This window comes from Ciconia boyciana, chromosome 24, assembly GCF_034638445.1.
Source record: "Ciconia boyciana chromosome 24, ASM3463844v1, whole genome shotgun sequence".
Lineage (NCBI taxonomy): Eukaryota > Metazoa > Chordata > Aves > Ciconiiformes > Ciconiidae > Ciconia > Ciconia boyciana.
This window is the reverse complement of record NC_132957.1, coordinates 1,758,313-1,773,839: the sequence shown is the minus strand read 5'-3', so window position 1 is coordinate 1,773,839 and position 15,527 is coordinate 1,758,313. Positions and strand designations below refer to the sequence as shown.

General features: G+C 52.2%; 2 protein-coding genes across 3 annotated transcripts; one reads left to right on the top strand and one right to left on the bottom strand.

Moving 5' to 3' along the window:
- Window positions 1–1,113: 1,113 nt before the first annotated feature.
- SF3A2 (splicing factor 3a subunit 2) lies at window positions 1,114–6,708 on the bottom strand. The gene is made up of 9 exons (XM_072845702.1): window positions 6,637–6,708; window positions 5,670–5,840; window positions 5,103–5,174; window positions 4,746–4,792; window positions 3,942–4,051; window positions 3,252–3,301; window positions 2,812–2,952; window positions 2,237–2,305; window positions 1,114–1,598 (listed from the first exon to the last, which is right to left on the bottom strand). Exons 2-9 carry the CDS (start codon window positions 5,793–5,795, stop codon window positions 1,266–1,268), a joined length of 948 nt encoding a protein of 315 aa, XP_072701803.1. The 5' UTR covers window positions 5,796–5,840; window positions 6,637–6,708; the 3' UTR covers window positions 1,114–1,265.
- Window positions 6,709–6,744: 36 nt separating this feature from the next.
- Window positions 6,745–15,338, top strand: PLEKHJ1 (pleckstrin homology domain containing J1). Of its 2 annotated transcripts, none has more exons than XM_072845334.1 (6): window positions 6,745–6,897; window positions 7,775–7,842; window positions 9,563–9,629; window positions 11,165–11,255; window positions 11,453–11,516; window positions 14,367–15,338. In XM_072845334.1, exons 1-6 carry the CDS (start codon window positions 6,804–6,806, stop codon window positions 14,391–14,393), a joined length of 411 nt encoding a protein of 136 aa, XP_072701435.1. In that variant the 5' UTR covers window positions 6,745–6,803; the 3' UTR covers window positions 14,394–15,338. The 2 variants fall into 2 exon arrangements, with proteins under 2 accessions (XP_072701435.1, XP_072701433.1); XM_072845332.1 differs by having other exon boundaries at window positions 12,193–15,338.
- The last annotated feature ends 189 nt before the right edge of the window (window positions 15,339–15,527 follow it).

The window sequence follows — 15,527 nt, the reverse complement described above, 5'->3', positions numbered from 1 at the left end:
CCCCCAGCCATGCCTTTACCCAGCGAGCACCCGGCATCCCGCGCTGAGACGCCCCAGTTCAGCAAAATGAATCCTGGGAAGAAGAGAGAGGATAAATCTCACAACTTCTACTTTTTAATGGGAACCAAATGATTGTTTGAAGGAAACATTTAGTATAAATAAAGCCAGAGAGAAGTAAAAGCTTGCCAAAACTAATCTGCTAGCGGGAGAATATATACAATAAAAACCATACGTGACAGCAGGTGCTTCGTAACGGTACAGACATTTAATGAATTATAATAACAAACTAAGATTTAGTATCACTGCAGCTTTGGTAATTTCTTTTGACTAAACACTCCCAGAGATCCCTGCCACCGCCACAGACGAGAGCACCGGTGCTTTGTTTGTGAACCCATGTTTGGCACAAACAGTCCAGGGAGCAGCGGGTAGGAGGTAGGCAGCTGCGTACCAGGGAAGGAGGGCTGCCTTCCTGAGACGGTCAGTGAAATCTCGTCTGGCGCTTTCCAAGGACTCCCGAGAAGCAGGCCAAACTCATTTCCGCAGTAGAGATGTTTCCATGATTTAGCTGGCAGCACCTAAGCTACGGTACAGTGCTCTGGAAGGAGGTTTCCGAATGCAGCGGGAGGGACGCTCTTCTGAACCGTAATTCAGAACCAATAATCAATTCAATAATCTTCTGAACCATAATTCAGCAGGAAGGCAGAGAAAACCGCGTCCAGAAAGTTCTGCTTGCCTTCCATTCTGCCCACAGCTGTGACGACTGGGGATGCAGCGAGAGAATCCTTTCCGTGTGCCTAAGACAAGTCTCCCCATCACCGAATGAACGGCTTGGTAAAGGACTTCAGTTGATAGCAACTGGTTAACTGCCTGGTAATTTATGGGTACACGTCAAGCAGTCTAAGAGGGGTCATACGTTGAGCTAACCCAGCTGAGCGGAGGTTGATGTAGCTACTTCAATCAGAAGGAGGTGAGGTGCCTAGAGATTTCCAATCCTTTGCCTCCTCTTTGGAGAATTTCCAAAATGTAACCAGACTGGGAAGGTTTCAGATATCCAAGGGCTAAAGAAAGTGAACACACAGCAACATTTTTAACCAAGACACAGGAAAACATAGAGAAAGGAAAATTGAAAACCTTTTAATGAACCTACAGGGTTTTGTCAAATTCACGGCCATACAAAATGGAAATATTTCTCTGAATCAGTTGTGATCTGCATATAAAAAGACAGGAGCTAGAGGAGTCCAGCAGGACTGAGTCCAGGAGGGGCTTCAGTTGGAGGGAGGTGGAGGGGGGATAGTGCCTGGCCCCTCCGTGGGGAGGGGTGGTCTCATCATGGGTGGCAGAGGAGCTGGGGGGGGTACACCGGGTGCTGGTGGCAACTGAGGTGGCACTGGAGGTGGTGGCACTGGTCCGGAGGGAGGCATAGGAGGCAGAGTCATGCCTCCTGGAGGAGGCGGCGGCATGGAGTCCGGCAGAGGTGGCCTTGGGGGCAAGCCGTTCATCAGTGGAGGTGGAGGAGGCCGCTTCACAGTTGGGGGCCCTGGAGGAAGGTTTGGGGGAGCTGGGGGCTTCTCCATCTTGAAGTGGAATTGAAGGAAGAACTGGGGAGGGGAGAAAAGCAAAGAGAACAATTAATCCTCAGGAAAACTTTGTGCCGTGACACCAGACAGCTGCTCTCTGCCTCCAGGAACAGAGCTCGGACCTCTCCTGACCCGTTACCTCCACAGATCACCGCTGCCCTTCTACCCTGGCAGCATTCACGACTCGCACCACTCTTGTCCAGTATTTAACTCCTCTGAAACTTGTTCTAAGCGCTAAGCTATCTGTGACGGGGTCGGCATCTACCACTACACATTCATCCCCTGCTCTCACGTGCGATACCCAGCGAGCACATCCACGCCACAGGTTCCTCAGAGAGAGCTGTGTGCAGGAAACACGCAGCGAGGAGCCACGGAGAGGGCCCGGTGTCGTGCGGTTACACACCGTTCTGCTGCTGCGAGCAGCCTTCACTCAGAGGATTCTGCCTCCCAGGGTAAATTCTCAGAGATCACAGACAGAAAGATCTTTCTGTCAGGAGGAGTCACTGCACAGTTGCATTGAAGGAATGACGATTTTAGCATCAAAGCCAGCACGGCTCTCGCTGATGGGCACTCTCCCTGCATCGCCTTTCCCCCCAAGCTGCTCTGCCCTCCTGCTCCCTCTTTAACCCTTAAGAAAGATGTTGCAGTGCTCCAGCTACCTGTTTGGTTTCCCTGTTCCAGTGGGTCCAAAACTTTCCTTCTGCTTTGTCGATTTCTCTGCTCGGCACCTGCAACAAAAAAGAATAAGGAGCTATTATTAGCACCACCAGATTAGCTCAATGGCCCTTTTTAGCACCAGAGCCTGCAAGATAAGCACAGTTATTCCAGGCCTTTGTGAGATGCGCTAGTCTCGGATGTTATTAGATAGATGGGGGCAGGAAAGAATTAAGTTACTTCCCTATCGGTCAAGGACAAGCGCGCTGGCAAAAAACCCTCTCCTAACATCTGCGCGAAGGCTGAGGAGCAAAGCCCAGAAGGCTCCTTTCTGTGCCAGACACTGAGAATTCAATGGCTCCCCAGAGCTCAGCACACAGCCTAGTTTTCACGCCAGAGTCCTCCACTAATTCTCAGCAGAGTTTAATGACTTCCAGTCATGTCTTCTTGACCCCCCTTTCCACTCCATTAACCCCCTGAAGGCTAGAACAGAAGTCTACAATGATGCTCACTAGGAATTAATGTCTTGGTAAACACGGGAAGGGAACTTTCCCAACAATCAGCTAACCCCAAATCTTACCTTGAAAGCGATGGTTTCATAGGGCTCCGCTGCCATCAAAAGGTACTGCCAGCGTCTATCAGGGGGCTCAATCCTTTGCTCATAGGCTGACATGAACCGATGACGAGGCATGATACTTTCTGCAATCTCCGGATAATCGATCTGTTGGGGTGTTATTACAGCATTAAGGAGAGCATCCCCTTTTCACTCCTCCTTCGTACAAAACAAATCCCTCGACTACGAAGCACATCGAGAGATCAGCTCCAAGCAGAAAACTTAGTGCCACCGAAGGAAACAGCCTGACAACTGCGATCGTGGATTCACTTGGCATAATCAGCAGCAGAGGACTAGCAAGGTAAGGCCTTTTGTTATTTATTTCATGAATTCTGCAAAGAACTGCTCATTTAGCAGCACTTTTACTTGGATAACCCGAACACCAAGAATTTTAACAGTGCCCTTACCTGGAAGAGAAGGCTCTGCTGGCCTGTTTCTGGATCTCTCTGTTTGGTCACTGTAAAGAAAGCAAGAAAGTTCAGTATATCGCATAGAGGGCTAGAGCAACGTTATTTCTGCCCTAGGAAACACACAAAGCTTCCGACGACAAAGTATTACAAGATTTTTCTCCCATTTATCAAACAAAACGCCCCATGGTCTTTAACTGAAGCTACTAAGGATCTCTACCGAAATTCAGCTGCTGTGGGGCAGACACCGTGCACTGCCGAACAAAGCTGGGAGATAAAGAAGCCAAGTTGTGTACTGAAGGCCAAAACAAAACAATGGGGAGTTCAGGGAAAAACCTTGAGTTATACATGCAATGAGTGATTTATGAGCATTAGTGAAAGATGGTACAGCACAATAAAAGGAGAAGAGAGACTGAAACAATGTCACCATCTCCTGCGTGACTACTAATAGGAGCTGAAAGACTGAGACATACCAATCTATTATTAAAATGGTTCTCACTCGACTGTCAGCAATAAGGAGATGTTCCACGGGTGATTTAAACAATAAAGGACATCAGGAGAAAAGCCCATATCTTATTCATGGACAGATCTGCTAAAAAGGCTAATTAATAATTCACATCCACAGCACTGCACTTCAGGCAAGCTCCAGCAGGCATTCGGTATCTCCTACGACAGACACCCCTGACATACCCTTATAACCCGGTCGTCCAATTTTCACAAATTTCTTCACTTCCACTTTGACTTTTTCTGGTGCGGGCTGGGCAGGGGCTTCCTTAGCTTCCTTGGCAGCTCGACGGGCCCTGCATTGATTTGAAATGTGCCAAATGTAAAAGGTTAGCCACACTTGTTTCTGAAGGGTACACGAGGAGCAGTTTGAATCCCTCACCACGGAATATTCAGCGCTTCACAGAAAGCATGCCAGGAAAACCTGCTGTTTCTCTTCCACATGCACCACTGCAGGCCAGTTGTATCCATGCCTTCCCCTGACTAAAGGCTGTCATCTCAATTATCTTATCTGCCCCCAAGATGACCTTGGTGCCCGTCTCCACAGACGGATTTGAGAAGACTTACTTCTTGAAATAAAAAAGAAAAAAAGCCCCCAAACTAGTCATCTAAGACAAAGCAAACTGGATCCCTGAAAATAAAACTGACAAACTTCTCCCAACCTGCACTCACAAACCCAGGTCTTTATAACTAGACTCAGACAATTTGCTTTTAAAACTTTCTCCCCCTTCCTTCAGAAATCCCACAACTGGCTTTGAACTTGAGCTTGAAACGGAGCCTGTCAGCACCATTTTTTGGAGCAGATCTAGGCTCTACCTGCTGGCTTAGTGCCAGGCTGTTCGCTAGGAAACAAACACAGTGGAAGAACATTCAAGCACAGTGTGCTACTGTATAGGGGAGTTCATTATACAGTTCGTTACAGATGCACACGAGCATCATTTTAAGGCGCTTAGGTAACGGAGAATAAAGTTACAGTGGAGAACGACTTACAAATTGGTCTGATGCTTCTTCCCCTGGGTGTGTGCTAAGTAACTTCCCTGAAATAAAAAACAAGGTAGAAGAAAGTTAAATGAAGACAGGACTGTTCCTAAACTGACAGATACTTGTCACAGAGGAGAGTCTATATCGCACGTTGACAAGGATATTTTAATCCTTAGTAGAGAGGAATCTTACTCAAAAATTGCAGATTGCTCTCAACTGCTGAACTGTCACAAACTGTCAGCCACTACCCACCCATCATCTCTTCAGCAGTCAGTCATCAGGCACGTCCCAGGTTCTTGCACTTGAAGCTACTATTATTCTAAAATACCTGCTGCTGAGATGAAGACAGACAGCTGCTCAACTCACCTCATTGTTGTGCAGCGTTAGGCAAAGCTTGCATTCGTAAGAGCCCAGGTGATTTTTCATAAAATAAGGGTCCTAGGAAGAGAATTATTAAAAAGTTACAAGCAAAATACATGCCAAAACAAGAGAATAATGAAAATACTGCCAAACTTTTGCTGCACTGGAAGAACTGAGTTCGTAGATTTAAATTAATAGCATAACGCTGCTTTAGGACTGTGAAAAGAGAAAGAAACAACAGCAGCGTTGTTAGCTGGTGACAGCATACCCAACCGCAGGCGAGAAACCGCAGAATACGAACCAGTCCCGAGAAGACTGAAAATAACACAGTAACAGCTACTTGAATACGCAAGTGCTGGCACCTCTCTGGTCAGCCCTGCCGCAAATGTTTCTCGTTCGACTCCCACATTACCAGAAACAGAAGTATTTAATTCCGTTCCACAACTCTCCGCTAAATCTCTCGCCTGCCGAGCCGTTTCACTCAGGCAAGGCTCTAAACTTATCCGCACAGCAGTCCGCAGGACGGGAGCCCCGTGTCTTTTCTTTCCTGCGCAGGCAGAGGCCAAGGCTCACCTTGTTGATGTCGATGGTTTCCAAAGCCAGCTGCCGGAGCCTCTCCCTGCGGTCTCGGTTACTTTCTGAGGCAGAGGCTACGCCTCCGCTTCCCGTTTTACCTCCGGGACGATGCTGAAAATCCATGATGGAAACTTCTGTGCTTCAGCTACTTATGGAGAAAGAGAGAGTCTGGAAAAAAGACGAAAAGCAACGTGAGTGATAACTAACGCTTTTCCTAACCTGGCGTTCATAGCGCTATTCAGACCCGTCAGGAAGGACACGAGACGAGCACAACACGCCATGCCCTGGACACTCGACATGTGACGCAATTTCAAACGGGGCAGGTCTTGTACCACTGACTCAGTAAGTTGCATAGAAGTAAAATGATCCAAAATAACAAGCCCCCAGAGCCCGTCGCATCTCCTCAGCCCCTTCTTCTACACAGGGACGTATCCCTCTCCCACAGGCACAGCAGCCCCACCAGCGACCCTCCCCAGCCCCACCCGACCAGGAGCCTCCACCCTCCACCCTGACAGCGAACAGCCCCAGAACCTGCCGCGGGCCGAAGCCGCTCTCCACCACCAAGGTTCAGCGCTGCCCCCTCACCTCAGTGCCCCCCCACCTCAGTGCCCCCCCAGAGCCACCCCCACGCAGCCCCGAACCCTCTGCGAGGGCCAGAGCCCCCCAAACCTCCCCACACACATACACCACCCCCCAACAAGAGCAAGACCTTTGCAGGAAGGCCACAGAGACCCCCAGCTCCTCAGCAAGAGTAAAAGCCCCCTCAGACGCCCCCATGCCCTCAGCAAGGCTCAAAGCCCCTCCCAAGCGCCCGCCAACACCTCAGCAAAGGTCAACCTCCCTCCCCCAACACCCCCAGTCCCTCACCAAGGACCAACCCCCCCAACCCCTTAGCGAGGGTCAAGGCCCCCCAAACACTCCCCCCACACCCCTCAGGGGCAGTCAAGGCCCCCCCGGCCCGTACCGGCGCGCACGGCCCCACTCCCCGCTCCCGCGCCGCGCATGCGCGCTGCCCTCCCCAGCGAGCGACTTCCGGCTTCCAGCGCGAGTGCTTCCGGGGCGGGCGGGAGCGGTTCCGGGGTGCGGGCGGCGGGCGCGGCCGGGGCGATGGGGCGGCCGTAGGGCCTCGCCATGCGGTACAACGAGCGGGAGCTGCTGTCCCTGGCCCGGCAGCCCGCCGAGAAGGCGGCGGAGATCTTGATGCGGGTGCCCAAGAAGGGGAGCGGTGAGGGGGAACCGGGGGGAGGCCGGGGCAGGTGTAGGGCGGGACCGGGGGTAACCGGAGGGCCAGGGCTGGAGTTGCTGGGGGACGGGGCTAGAGGGGGACTGGGAAAAAGGACTGGGAGAACTGGGCGCCCTGGGGGGCAGTGGAGATCAGGACTGGGGAACTGGGGGTAGGACCAGGGCAGGACTGGGAGTACTGGGCGGGGGGGTAGCACTGGGAACAGACTGGGAGGACTGGCGTGTAGGACTGGGGAGCACGAGTGGTGGCATCTAGTCGGGGCGGGGGGGCGGGAGTGGAGCGATGGGGTGCGGCTGGGGGCAGCGTGGCTGGTAGGGGCCACGAGGGACCAGGGGGTGGCAGGAGGAGGCTCTTTCCTGAAACCTCCCAGCAAGTTTCCTTGCAAACCAGCACTGGAGGACGTGGCTTAACCTCGATTCCTTGTCCCGGGCCTTTCCTCCGCCCGAGGACCTGCAGCGTTCTGGTGGACTTTGTCCCTCAGAGGTGACACCCCCCGGCAGGGGCTCCCGCGGGATTTGGAGCACTCCCGGGGGTGGCCGCGGCGTGTGTGTGTCGGTGAGGTGGTGCCGTGGGCTCTGTCTGCCCAGGAGCCCCTCGAGAAGCTGCAAAGCGACTTTGTCACCCTGTGGCCGCGGTTCAGCCGAGGGCAGCCCGGCGGGGTCGGGTGCCCTTCCCGAGCAGGTGGGGTGTCCTGAGCTCTTCTGGGAGCAAAAGTCTAAACTGTAGCGGAGCTTCCCCGTAGGTTTGGTTGAGTTGGCGCCGTGCTGGGCGCCGGCAGGGGTGGAAGGGGCTTCCCTCTGCCCCCCCGTGCCGGCTGGCTCGGCCCTTCCGCCCACCTCAACGCTCTTTTTCTTTGCAGTGTTAAAGAAACGCCTTGTGAAGCTTGTTGTCAACTTTCTCTTCTACTTCCGGACAGACGAAGCAGAGGTATGGGATCTGCTTGTTTGTTGTTGTTTGTTTTCCCCCTCCTCTCTTCTTTTTCTGTGAATTGATTGCGTGGGCTTTGTAAAATGGTACGGTAACAGGCTACTAGAGCCAGGACAGAGCGCCCATGTTTCCTCTTCCATCTACTCAGTGAAAACTCCCGGGGGTGAGGAGCAGCGCTGCCATCTCACCACACCCAGGTGCTTCTCCTGTGAGCTTGGAACGAATCTTTTAAACATAACTGTTGCCTCAAAACTGCACAAGGTGGAGTCTGTAACGTTTGTTTGTAGGACTGTGCGTTATCGTGCCAAACTGTGAGGGGAAGCTTACATTTTGCTCTCCTGCGAAAAGAATTAGCGTTGTTTCTTCTTTTTTATGCCAGGAATTTTACTTGTGTACAGTGCTCACTGTTACTGGGAAACTTTTGTGGCCATACCCTGTCAATATTGTTATTTTGGGCATGCAGAAGCCGTGCTTAGGCCTAGGAAAAAAGAAATGAGGGATGGGACCTTTGGGCTCTGTTTCTGGCTTTGCCACTGCTGAGATCTGGTGATTTTTTATGAATCCCTTGATAACTGTTGCTAAAGCTTCGCTTCTTGGGAAATGAATATAAAAGCAATCTTAATAATGTGTGTGAAGAAAGGTGCTGTGTGCACGCTGGCGCTACAAACAAAGGGACTGGAAAGCTTTTAGTGGCATTTTTAGACTCATTCCATCATAGATATTTCACCCTGATAATGGCTGAGCTCCTGTTTTCAGCAATACCCTTTTCTCCTTTCTGCCGAAGCGCAGTGGCTAATCGCTGCTTCGCTAGAGCCGCACTCCCAGTTCTCTGGGTAGGGCCGAGACGCTGAGCAGTCGCTCCGGCATGCATCTGTGTAAAGACTCAGCTGCGGCTCCTGCGCCGGTGTAGGACGAGGCTCTGAGGACGCGGCACGTCTCCTTCACCGCTTCTCTGCTCTCTTCTTTTCTGGTGGTTATTTGTAAGTGTTCGGGTCTGTTCTGATGGAGGGGAGAGGATGTTCCTGAATGGATCAAAAACAGTTCAGCAGGTGGAGGGTGCTAACGTAAAACCGTTGTGCCAGAAATACATAGTTAACCAGGTTTTTCAGTATCTTCCCTGCTGCCTTATTTGCCTCTCGCATTTTGTTTAGCTTGGACAAAAGAATTCGCTTGTGGGTTGCTTTTGTTTACGGCTTGTCTCCCCCTTTGGTTCTCATGTCCTTGCTCGGCATGCGCTGGCTAGCAAATAGTACCTAGCATTTGTCTGTTTATCCTGAGCTGTTCTGGTTCATCAACACACTGTTCTTAACCTCTTGCAAAGCTTGAGGACTGCCCTTACAAAGTACAATGTGAGCTGTTCTGTGTGTCGTGTTAAATATTTCATCTTCGTTTGATTTACTGAGGAAGGAAGTAAATTTCTTCGCTGTCTTCGCATCACAGAAACGAATGCTGAAAGCCCAGACTGAATCTGAGCAAGTAGAAATGTTTAACACCTAATTAACATATGCAAAGTGTCACAGGTAAGACTAGCGCAGTGAAGCACGTCAGCAGACACAAAAAGGTCGATTAAAAGAACACGGAACATTCATGCAATTAGACTGAATTACTTTAAAAGTAGCACCAGGTTATGAAACTTGCTTAAAAGGCACTAGGCAAACTCTGTGGGTTCAGACCACTGGTGGACGACGTGGGTTAAACCCTCTCTCCGGGTCTTTTCCAGCCCATTGGAGCTCTGCTGCTGGAGCACTGCAGGATCACCAAAGAGGAGGAGAACGTCTTCTCAATCAGTGAGTTCTGCGTACGCATTCCCTTTGCGTTTCCCTTATAGCAAATAGTGCTACATAGAAGGAACTGTTTTGCTGCTTAGTTCCTGCTTTTCCCTCTGTTTCTCTGGTAACAGTGGGGTGAGTGCTCCTCAGTGGGGTGAGTGCCCCTCAGCCCTGCTCCTCCTCAGTGGGGTGAGTGCCCCTCAGCCCTGCTCCTCCTCAGCTGCCAGTTGTTGCTCTGGCATTGCCGTGCCCCATCCCGAGGACAGAGCTATTTCATTGCTGGCTGAAACAGTCTGTGTGACTTGCGCAGCTGCATGTGAGGAGGGAAGCAGTAATGACAGACGGACCACAGCTTAGTGCTTGTGGAAATCCCTCTCTAGGAGGGCTTGGTATTGACAGATTGCTGCTTCTGTGCTGTTGCATTTTATCAAAAAAAAGTGAGCCTCAGATAAATCATCTGTCAGGCTAATCTAGCACCAGTCCTCCCGCCACGCTGTTTGTCCTTGTGTTGATAGCCGTGGCTCCAGCTGGCTCGTGGTGTGTCGTCCTTTGTAAGCAGCCTTTCATCCAACAACTAATCATTGTGCGAGAGGTATGTGGTGAAAATAACAGGATGTTTCTCCAAGGCCATCCCCATATCTTTTGGCCTGGCTGTCAGGCACAGCTGCTTTTCTGTGCAGAGCCTTGTCTCCTCTTTTAGCCAGGAGAGGTGGTGTTCTCGCTGTCTCCAAAGGACCCTCAAACAGCCTGAACATACTGATCTCTCCAAGCACCACGCTCCAAATTTCTGGGGCTTTAGGACTGTCGAGAGCTCTGGTGAATGAGGATTCCTGAGAAAAGTGTTAAAACCGATGGCAGTTGGTGTCAGGTTGTGTCCCCGCACAGCAGCCCTGAGGGGTTTGATGCAGTCTGACCCAGTTATTTCTCAGCAGCAGCCTAGATCTCTGTGGACTGTGTACTAAAGAGCAGAGCTCTGGGGACAGTGTAATTAATTAGATGTCCTGATTCTGTCTTGGTAAAGAACTGGAGTTGCACGGGGACTTGCTTTCCGCTGTGCACAGTACCAAATTCCCAAAAGCCTCGAGCAAAGACAGGTCAGTACCTTCTCTGAGTGCGATTTAATTCCTCAGATGGCTGCCCTCTGCATATATCAAAATCACTTCCCCGGGGCATTTTCCACTTTGATCACTGAATCTCTCGTGACTGTTTGCAAGGAGGCTCGGGGGTGTTTCAGGCCTGAATCTGGCCATGTTGGTCTGGCTCAGTTCTGAGCTGTCGCTCTCAGTTTGAGAAGTTGCTCTTCCTCTCCGAAGTCTTTGGCTGCTATAAGCTCACTAACGCTGTAGGCAGCTGCTCCGGGCCAGCCGGGAGCCACCCAGGGTAAGGGAGAGGGGACAGGGGCCTGGGTTACCAGCAGGTTCACAGATCATCTTAGTTGAACAGAGGCACTAAGCGTGGCCTGGCAGAGCCTGGCTGTTGCTGGGGAGGGAGAACAGTGGAGTGCAGGCAGCTCTGCCAGGACCTCCCTTAAACTTTTTCCTTATCCCTGGCAGGTTTCATTGAGGAGCCGGAGAGGAAATACTGCTTCGAATGTGACAGTGAAGAGCAGTGCCAGGAGTGGATTGAGGCACTCAAGCGAGCCAGGTAGGCTGAGCCAGTAGTGCGAGGTCTGCGGCATGCGCTCTGTGCTGTTTATTTTCTGGGATGAGCTTGTGGTGAACCCAGGGAGGAAAGCGGTCATCTCCTCCCAGGCAAGCTTCCCTTCAGCTCTAAATAGCATCTGAAACTTCTCCACATCCTTTTCTGCTCAGCCTGCTTCATGGCCTGTTCCTGTCTTACAGCTATGAGTTCATGAGGAGGAGCTTGATTTTCTACCGGAATGAGATCCAGAAAATGACAGGGAAGGTGAGTCCCCTGAAGTCGTGTTGTCAGGTGGTGACCGGTGGGTTTGGACTGGAGCAGGGGCTGGTGAGCTCAGGTGTTGCTGCTGACTGTCCTGCACAAGGCTGTTTGCTGCCGTGCGTATGAAAAAGGCCCCATAGGAAGCCAGTTCCTGAAGCCATGGTCTCAACAGCCAGCCCCAAGAGTCTTCCTCTGCTGAGCAGCCTGCCTTGTTGTGCTCAGCTCCGGCTCTCATACACACGCTCTTCCAATGCTGGAGTGGCCCGAGGTTTGTAGCCGGACAGGTCTGGCCTGGGCTAGCCCAGACTCCCACCAGTTCTCTGGAAGAGTTCACAGGCAGCCCTGGCCGGATCAGAGCGTACGAGGGTTGAGATGCTGCCCACGCCTCTGCCAGGCTCCTCGGAGCATCCCTGCTCAAGGTGACGGAGGCGGCTGCGGCTCACCTGCGCGCTCCTGTGCCAGAGTGGACTGAATACAGCCCTTGAACCTTGGTTATCCGCTGTGTCCTCCCCGAGGACCGCTTGACTTTCTGCACCAGAAGCAGCAGCCAGGGGCTGGACTGGGGTAAATCCAGCACACGACTGGAATCTGTGCCCAGCCCAGCCTGCTTGAGGGACAGTCCTGCTGGCCTCCCCCTTGTCTACGTCTCACTGGTGCCTTCCCTGTGCTCTTGCTGCAGGACCCCCTGGAGCAGTATGGGATCTCTGAGGAAGCCCGCTTCCAGCTGGGAACGCACAAGCAATAATCCCCTCGCCTGGGCTAAACTGGCTTCTGGCCCCGGGGCTCGCCCTGGAGGGTCACCCCCAAGCCCCTCCCCAGGAAGAACAGCAGCAGTTCCCCACAGCGCTGACCAAGTGACTTTTTAATTTATTAGCCAAATAATTTTGTATGATTTTTTTTTAAAGGGAATTCATTGCACATTCCTACTTGCCCCAGGTGTGGAGGCAGCCAGTCTTAACTGCTCCCTGCAGACTGTGCCCTTGAGCTGACATGGCACCGCTGCGGCCTTGGGAGTAAAACCACCCTGGCTCCTAGCGGGAGCAGAGGAGGGAGGGCCTGAACAGAGCTCCCAGCACCTGCTGTCCTCCAGCGCAGGTTTGCAGCCCTCCGGCCTGGAGCTTCTGCGGCAGGCCCTGAGCCAGCTCTAGCTGCCTTCTTCCTCCCTGTCCCTCTCCTGCAGGGAGCTACTCAGCTTTTCTGGCTCAGGATCTTCCTGCAGTCTCCAAGGGAGCCATCGAGGGTTGTTCCTCCCCTTGCTGTAAGAGGATGCTCCAACTGATTGCATTTCTGTGCTTGCAGGGTTAACCCTGCCGTGCCCTCTCCTGTTCATTCCAAAGCCATTTTAGCCTGATGGCCAGGCTGTTGAGCAAGGAGGAGCGGGAAGCCTTCCATTAACACCGGGAGAGCTCAGCCACAGCTCCAGCTGTAGGGAAGGGGCATCTACTCCCCTGTGTCAAGGCAGCAGTGTCTGTGCAGCCACTGGCACCTGCCTCTTGGGCTTGTTTTCTTCTTTTCCCTTCTCTGGGCAGGTGGTGCTAATTCCTAGAGGCTTGATGAAGCCCACACGACTGCCCAGTAGAGCCCTCCCCCAGATGCATTAGAGAACAAAGCTACAAAGCTGCAAAGCACCAGGGAGCAAAGACAGGGCTGAGAGATCTGTGTCGTGATCCTGCCTGCCTCTGCAGTGCTGTGGGCTGGGCTAAGCTGTGCAGTTCTTCAGCTTCCCAGAGAGGAAAGCCAGATGGAGAGGTTCATAAAGACAGGAACTGCTCCACTTTGCCTGGATGTTTGAGCTTCAGGGCATGCAGAAGTTAAGCCCAGGGAGCACATGACAGGCATTAACACTTCATTCCCTGAGCCACTGCTGTAGCTCTTCTTCCCTTTGTCAGTGTCTAAAGGGAAAGACCAGAAAACTGTGCCAAGGTCACAGCCGGCTGCCAGGGAACAAGGGCTGCCTTCCCTGGGGCTCCTGTAATGGAGAGATAAGAGACAACATCTCTCCTGAGGCTCTGCGCCTTCAGCCATCGCTCTGGCCGCATGAAGGAAAACTGCCCAGAGACAAGGGACGGAAAGACCCTGTCCACACCTGCACCCAGGGCTTCAGGAGACCCAGGTTCCCAACTCCCACAGCAGCAGCAGAGGAGGCAGCTGGCTGCAGCAGCTCCCCTGGAACTAGAGCAGGAAAAGCTCCAGGAAAGGCCCTTGGGAAGGCCCCAGGTAACGCTGTCGGACAGCTGATGACAGAAGGAACTCGACTGGGGCAGGTAAACGCAGCACGAGGGCTTGGCCTCAGCTTTGGGCTTTGTTCCAGTGGGCTAGCAGGAAGGCTGCTCTGCAGCTAAGCAGCACGTGGTAAGCGAGGTGGGGTAGAGCAGCCTGTGCTGTGATCTGGGCTTGAAGGGAAGTTTTGGGTCTCTTCCTCTTTGGCTGGGAATTAATGCCAAAACAAGAGCCCCTATTGCAAGCTTTAGTGGCCTGGCCTTCCCTCTTTACCTCATGCTGCTGGGTACCAGAAGAGTGGCAGATGTCACTGATGCTTTATTTTTAACCTCAAAGCCAAGATTTTTCCTTTCCCTCCCTAGATACTCCCTTTCCCTCCAATGGTTCCAGGTGCTTGCTCCAGAAATTACCAAAATAAGCAGAGGGGCAGCTGTCCTGCATAATAAGCTGAGGGCACAACAGGGTGGAAGCAGAAAATAGAGCCGTTTTGAAGACAGATGGCAACTCTAGTGGAAGCAGCAGTGAGGGATTAAAAGCAGGAACATACAAGAGCTTGTGCTTTAGGGAATCAGTGTCCTCAGATGACTTTAAAGTGCATTTTAATCCTCACAAGCCTACTCTGCTTTACCTCAGTGCAGGGGCATATTCCTGACGTGCTGATGGGGTACGCAGCAGCTTTACTTACTGTGAAAAAGGGACTCGCCTGTCTGGTCACTCGAGAGAGGACGGACGGACGCGCTCCAGGCTCAGGGGCAGGATAACCAGAGCTGCGCTGCAGCCGCCGTTTCCTCTTCTGTAGCGCAGGCCGAGCAGACGTGGGCTCCCTCACTGCCGGTATCGCAGCCCTCCGGCTTCGGCGTTGGCTTACCAGGGCTTCCACACTCCTGCCAGCCAGTTTCAGAGGCAGAACATCCACGTCCAAACGCAGCTCCCCAAGGTTCAGCATTAGTAAATTCTTCAATATGCAAAGTCAACCCGCGTATACACAAAACCCCGGGAATTCTGCCAACATTCAGTCATTTCTAGCAAACAAAATTCTAGTGCTACAGCGAGGCTCACCCTTTCTGCCAGCCACCTTCAGTAGCTAACAGTTCTCAACCTTGTGCCTTCCAGGACTATCGCTGGCGTCCTCTCTTTGCACGCCTTTCAGAAGGTAGAGCTGACATCCGCCATCTTCACTGTACATAAAATGGGCATTTTATTTAGATGTTATGGGGAACAGTTGGGTGGGTGAGAGATAATCCCATCACTTATTTAAGAGGCAACAATGACATTTCTTAACTGAATGTAAGACAAATGCTGTGAAGAGTTACATGGGGCAGCAGCAGGCCCAGTAACTTACTTAGATCGACTTCTAGAATAGCACTAGGCCACTGGGTTAGGTTTCAGGAGTAAGGGAAGATGGTACTTCTAGACACTTTGAGATCTGCATCAACTGCTGGTGATTTATAGACAATTGTTCATTTTTCATATTCTGGTCACTATGCTTTTTGTATTTCAGTGGCCTGTTCCAACGAGCGCTGTGTACAGGCTCCCTGAAAGCGTACTGAAGCCATTTATCTGTTGTACAGTGAATGTTTCCAATAAAAACTTGTTTTAATCTTTGTGGCAGTCAGAGCTGTTCTAAACCGCTGGGGAGGGGTGGCTGCAGCGAGCTCAGGGTCCAACGCAGCCCCGGAGGGACCGGGCGTCTCACCCGACCACCGGCAGCTCCGTGCCTCGGCACCGCGCTAGAGGAGGTGTCGCAGCAGGGATCAGCGGTGGAGGAGCAGCAGCTGCGTGAGCTCCAGCAGA